Source organism: Stegastes partitus, unplaced genomic scaffold (genome assembly GCF_000690725.1).
Source record: "Stegastes partitus isolate 25-593 unplaced genomic scaffold, Stegastes_partitus-1.0.2 Scaffold2, whole genome shotgun sequence".
Classification (NCBI taxonomy): domain Eukaryota; kingdom Metazoa; phylum Chordata; class Actinopteri; family Pomacentridae; genus Stegastes; species Stegastes partitus.
The window spans coordinates 906,861-912,860 of NW_007577733.1; the positions used below are offsets into that span (position 1 = coordinate 906,861).

Sequence of the window (6,000 nt, forward strand, 5' to 3'; positions counted from 1 at the left end):
TGGCAACCAAGTCTCTAGTTAAGATTAGCTGGCTGGCAAGAAGAGCGTTGACGTTAGCCTCAACTTAGGTGTTGAAGGAGGGTAGAAGGTGCAGTGTCTCTACTTGAGGTATTTTGCACATTTAATTCCATTTAGATTTATCTGAGGCTACTGTTCAAACTGAAGCTACAGGTGAAAACATGGATATTTAATTAGTCTGCTGGTGTCTATCTATCTATCTATCTATCTATCTATCTATCTATCTATCTATCTATCTATCTATCTATCTATCTATCTATCTTTTTTTCAAGTCAGAAATCATCCGGTTCATGACTCATCACCTTAGTTTGAAAGAGTGTTACTTTAATAAAATAGAAATTATATCAGCTGGTCATATACATGTCCAATTTAAAAACTGAAAAGCAAAAAAACAATAACAAATCACAGAAAAATCAATCATTGTAAACTCTGAACACCACAACATCATACTTTTATTCACATAATTAAATTATTAAATATATCTTTGAATTAAAAAAACGCTAAATTGCAGTGCATCTGTCAACCTGGGATAGCTGCTCGATAGAGACTGCATAGGGGTAACATCGGTGTGCAAGTCTGCTGTGAGTGCTGGAGATGCTCAGGCAAGGTTGTGGAGCAGAGCGATGGCCAGAGCGACGAGGCTCAGCGAGGAGGAACAGACGGAGGCGGAGGAGAAAGGCTCCGTGTGTTTGAGCATCCAGTCTTTTTCCTCTTTTAGCTTCTGCTTGTCCAGCTCAGGACCCAGCACCTTCCTGATTGTCGAGTAGTAATTATTCAACCACTGAAGCTGGAGAGAGAAAACCACCGTTACTGAAACTCATTAGCATGTTTTAAGAATGCACAATGTTGTAGAATCGAATGACTTAGTTTAATATTCCAGCTAAATTGGATGAGCTCGATCCCAAACAGGAGTACAAACATGCACAAGAATCCACAGGTGTGTTCATATCATGTCTTCTTGATCTAAGGTGGTATAATGGTCAGCTTGGCTTCTCTTTTTAAGACATAAGCTCCCCTGAAAATAGGTTTTGCAAAGTTTGGAGGGGGTCTAATACATCGACAGAATCCTGGTTTTGCCATGCTCTTCTATTTTGTTTGTATCATTATCATCATTATGGATCATGTGTAAAATTAAGATAATATTAACATAGTATTCATGTATAAGGGCAGTTTATTCAGTTGAATGAAGATAGTGGCATACATGCAACTCTTGCCATCAAAACCTTTACCATTCAAACATGATAAGAAGATCAGTAAAAAAAAATGATGCCAACCATAGCCTGTGTATTAAAGATGCATGTAGCAACCCTGATATCAATCCAGTGTTTTGTGGGACTTCTGCTTTGAAGCCTCAAATTCAGAATTTGGTCGTCACCATCCTGGTCTTTTGAAACCAGACGTGACAAATAAGCGAGACAGCTGGCTGGAGAACACGACTTCAAACCTGCTTTATCATCTGTTTTACTCTAAATGGAACCGTTGTATTAAAAGAGTCTCATAAGTAGGATGTGAGACCATAAACTACTTGTAAAATGTACACGGAGGTAACAAATCAACTGGGTAGAATGATTTTCTCATAGACTTCTGCACAGCCTGGCTTCTTGTTTCAACCAGTAAAGTTGCCCCCTGCTGGCTGTTAAATGCTGAATGTAGGTTTAAGGTGCTTCCACATTTGCTTCACTTTTCTGCCCCAAATCTTTTAAATACAGTCAGCTGCTGCAAAACAAAAAAAGAAGACGCTAAAAGACGAGCAGCAATGGCTACTTTACTTCTATTTTCTTATTCTTATGATTCATGCTCTTATTAACAGTAATTGTGATAAATAAAAGCAAACTCAAAGGCTTTATAAATGATGTATCATCGTTTCTGAGCATAAAAACAGATAGAAAAGTAAGCTACCCCAAAATGGTGTAGTTTCTGGACTGATCTAATTTACCATGTTCACTATCTTTGTTTGGTGTGATACTAGACTAATATGTAAAAAAGTACAGCCGACACTTTGGCAGAATCGTTAACTTCTGCACAAACAACATATCAATATTTTGGCCAGGTGGTGGCGCTAGAAACAATAAATGGACTGAAACTGTTCCTCGACCACATTTCCATCAACAGAGTCACCACTAACATGGATAATAACTTAAAAAAACAAACAAACTCCACACTAAACTGAGATTAAAAATGATGATATAAACATATAAACAATGGAATTCAAACTGCACCTCAATCTAATCACAAATTATTATTATTATTATTTTTGCTTTTTAAAAGTTTGTATTTTGTAAAAACACTGTTCATTTCAATAAAGTGATACTTCAAGTCAGTTGCATTTTCTCTTCAGATGAGACCAACCAAAACACAGAAGTTAATTTCACACGTGGTTTTGTTTTCTCTCAGACTGTTGTGATCTCTGGACTGCAGAGAAGTGTGAACTTCAAGTGTAAAGGGGGATTTTAAGAGGAAACCAGCACTCACGTAGCGGGGGAAAAAAAGACCTGGCTGATTTCACACTTTCGTATACCCAAAGGTATTCACAAAGTATAACAGGAAACCGATAGCACAGCTTTAGGGAAGTTAACCCACATTACACGTTTGTGCAGGGCATTTCTTTAACGTGTCAGCTCTTTGAAATTTCTCTTTTAGTAAACATGAGTTCTTGTATAATAAGGAAAGTGATTGTGAAGTGCATCCAGATACCATGTCTTACCTGTTCTGAGCTGAGGAGGGTCGTGTTAATCAGCTTTCTGTCATATGGAACCAGTGACACCGTGTCAAAGGTCAGGTAGTTGTGTCCATACTGAGGGAAAGAAAAGAAAAAATCTTTACTGTATTTTTCATTGGCCATTAAAATCCGTGACATCTTTGACCTATTTATTTGATAAAGTGATTTTTTGATCCTACCTTTGTGTTCACCGGTACGACTACAACAATATCTTCAATCCGGATCCCAAAGTCATTGTCCTTATAATATCCAGGCTCTGTGAGAGAAACTCTGTCAGTTTGGTAAATTTCTGCATTCTAGCATTTGAGATATGGAATGCAAAGTTACAGCGCCCTCCATGATTATTGGCATCCCTGGTTAAGATGTGTTAAAAGCCTTAAAATAAATTCAGTTTTTATTGCAGAAGCATACTCTCACACTGAAAATTGTAGAAAAATGTAACCTTCAATTCAACTCAAATGAATTATTGGCAAAAGGGGGTTGTAAAAAATATTAACATCAAGAGTGCTAATAATTGTGGCACACATGATTTGATGTAAAAGAATTATTTTTTAATGTGGGATTTTTTTCACACTGAATAAATTTCTCTTTTTTCATTGTGGTCCTATATTATTTAGAAAAAAACTGAATTTACTAGAAGCTAAAGAACACATCTTAACCAGGGGTGCCAATAATTATGGAGGGTGCTGTAATTTATCCAAACTCTCTGAGGTTTACTGCTTTTGTTCTACCAGTTCTTTTTACTCTATACAGTCATCCTCAAATTTATTCATACCCTCCCATTAAAGAAGCTGTCACTGAAATAAGTTGAAATTGACAAAAGTAATAATAAATAAAACTGTAATGAAAATGGGGCTGGAAGGTGGTGCAGGTGGTTAGCACTGTTGCCTCGCAGCAAGAAGACTGCCAGTTCGTGTCCCGGTGGGGACCCTAAGTCTAAGTCAGCTGGGATAGACTCCAGCCCCCCGCGACCCTAGTGAGGATTAAGCGGTGTATAGATAATGGATGGATGTAATGAAAATCATGACATTGCTTTTAAATTGTGGTTCAATAGAAATGTTTTTTTTAAAAAACAAACAAACGAGAAAAACAAGCATGATGGGACCCGTAAACTAATATGTTGTTGAACAACCCTTTGAGGCGATCACTGCAAAGTGTTTTCTGTAACTCTCAGTCAGACTAACTAATCTTTTCAACCACAAGTCAAAATCAATGTCTTATTTCACTAAATTATAATTTTGCAAATTTTAACTTATTTTTACTTTTTCAGTTTCTAGTTCTTTGAGTAACTACTGGGAATTTTGACTTTTCTTTAATGAAAGAGTATGAATACATCTGAAGACGACTGTAAAAAGTGATATATATTAGCATAAGGTGCAGGACTTTTTCCTGCACAATCTGGACTATCTCATTATACACATCATATCATAAACAAGTAAAAGAATACTTAAAGAAATTTAACATTATTAGGTTTTACTCATTTTTTAGCACAAAAACTATATGCAGGTATGTTTGGTTTCTTCAAACTTGAAGCAAAAGGCCTCACATAATAAACCAAAGCATCAGCCGAGTGCTTTTCCAGCCGTTGAGAATTGCAGAGACCTTGGAGGTTTGAAACGATCACCACATAAAGTTGTTTGTGGCGGTGATCAGATCTGTTTTGAAAAAGCAAATAGTCTCACCGATAGACGTGAACATTCCGGCTCTGAAGGCAATGTTGTTGCTCTGAAAGCCAACCGGCCCTGAGAAAATATTACAATACAGTGTGATTAAATATGAAAAATACCAAAGTCCATTCAGCCAGTGCATTCATTTGTTGACCTTTACATCACTGAATTACACTTTGGTCAGTTCTTACATATTGTGCATAACAACCTGAGCTGAATCATTCAGCAGTGCAACTACTGATCAAATTAACAACATTCAGCTTCTTAAATGTGCTTTTTTGTGTCACAACAGAATTTGGGGGATTTTTTTGCACTGTTTGTTGGACTAAACAGGAAATTTGATGACATCAACTTGGCCTCTGATACGTTGTGTTGTTTTTTGTTGCTCTTTTTTACTGTTGTATAAAGTAAACAGTGAAAACACTCATTAATCATAGTAATTCCAAATGTCATTAAAGAATCATTAAACATGGCCTTGACCTGGATAAGCAGCCAGATGGATGAATGGATCAGCCAAGCAGAACAACAGCTTCATTTATGGTCCTTTTATGAAAGGTTCGGGGTTAAATATTCAACACTTTCGCAAAATAGGTTTGAGACTTTTAATACATTTGAAGGCCTTTTTGAGGAACCTGCAGTTATAGCTTTTTTAGGACTTTTCAGGTTTTTTTTCTTTCTAAATGATGCACAAAACAACGGATTTGCTCACTGTGGAAACATTTAAAAAGCCTTCAAATTCTGTCTCTTTTCTAATTTTCAAATGTTTGTTTCATTTTTGTTTTTGACCATTCTCTGAAATTCTTGTCGTGCTTCATGGAGTTCTCAGTAATTTATGTTCACCTGGAAAACACCAGTGACTCACTCAGATATTTATACATATTTCCTGCAGCCTAGTGTGACATGGATTGGTTTTACAAGGAAAATGTTTACTCAGAGGAGTACTCGGAGTGTAGTGTTTGTTCAAGATTTAAAAAAGCTTCACATTTCAGATCCAAGCCATCACCCAGTGTCTTATTCTCCTTAACTGTCCTGGGGTTTTTAGGGATGCAGTCACATCAGAAGCAGTTGCCTTGCAAAATCAAATGTGTGCTCATGTATGTGAAATACTCGCCAGCTTCTTAATTTTCTCAAGCTCAGTCAGTAGCCCCACTGTGTAACCTAATTTAATTTAATACAAAATCTTAAACAGGCTTTTGTGCATCCTAATCGCGGTGCTCTAAGACCTCACAGATCACTGAGAACTGCATTTGATTCTTGTTTTAGTGCTGTGTATTCTGAGAAGTCTGAGAAAAAGGTCCGTACATTCATGAACGCCAAAGTAGTTTCCAACTCCGTGTCCTGTGCCGTGACCGTAGTTGAGGCCCACCTCCCACAATGCCCGGCGACCCAGCATCTCCATGTTCACACCTGTTGGCAAACAAACCCACACAAAGAGCTTAATTTAAACATCCTGTTGAAGACGCATCGCTGCATCCACTCACAAATGCTGTGGAGGAAGAGGGCGCTCTAGTGGTGAAACAAGGAAGGATTTCAGGGGAAGATAAATTGTAAATCTCATTTTCAACATGCATGAATATTCTTGGGCTGCACGGTGGT

At 37.3% G+C, this 6,000-nt stretch overlaps 1 protein-coding gene across 1 annotated transcript in view; it reads right to left on the reverse strand.

The window, feature by feature from the left end:
• Window positions 1-321: 321 nt before the first annotated feature.
• Window positions 322-6,000, reverse strand: part of xpnpep2 (X-prolyl aminopeptidase (aminopeptidase P) 2, membrane-bound) — a 20,473-nt gene continuing 14,794 nt past the window's right edge. Inside the window, exons 14-19 of the mRNA XM_008276244.1 lie at window positions 5,886-5,910; window positions 5,707-5,839; window positions 4,420-4,479; window positions 2,917-2,993; window positions 2,723-2,812; window positions 322-805 (exon numbers count right to left, since the gene is read on the reverse strand). Coding sequence (XP_008274466.1) covers window positions 617-805; window positions 2,723-2,812; window positions 2,917-2,993; window positions 4,420-4,479; window positions 5,707-5,839; window positions 5,886-5,910 — 574 coding nt within the window. The 3' untranslated portion in view covers window positions 322-616. The remainder of the gene's footprint in view (window positions 806-2,722; window positions 2,813-2,916; window positions 2,994-4,419; window positions 4,480-5,706; window positions 5,840-5,885; window positions 5,911-6,000) is intronic.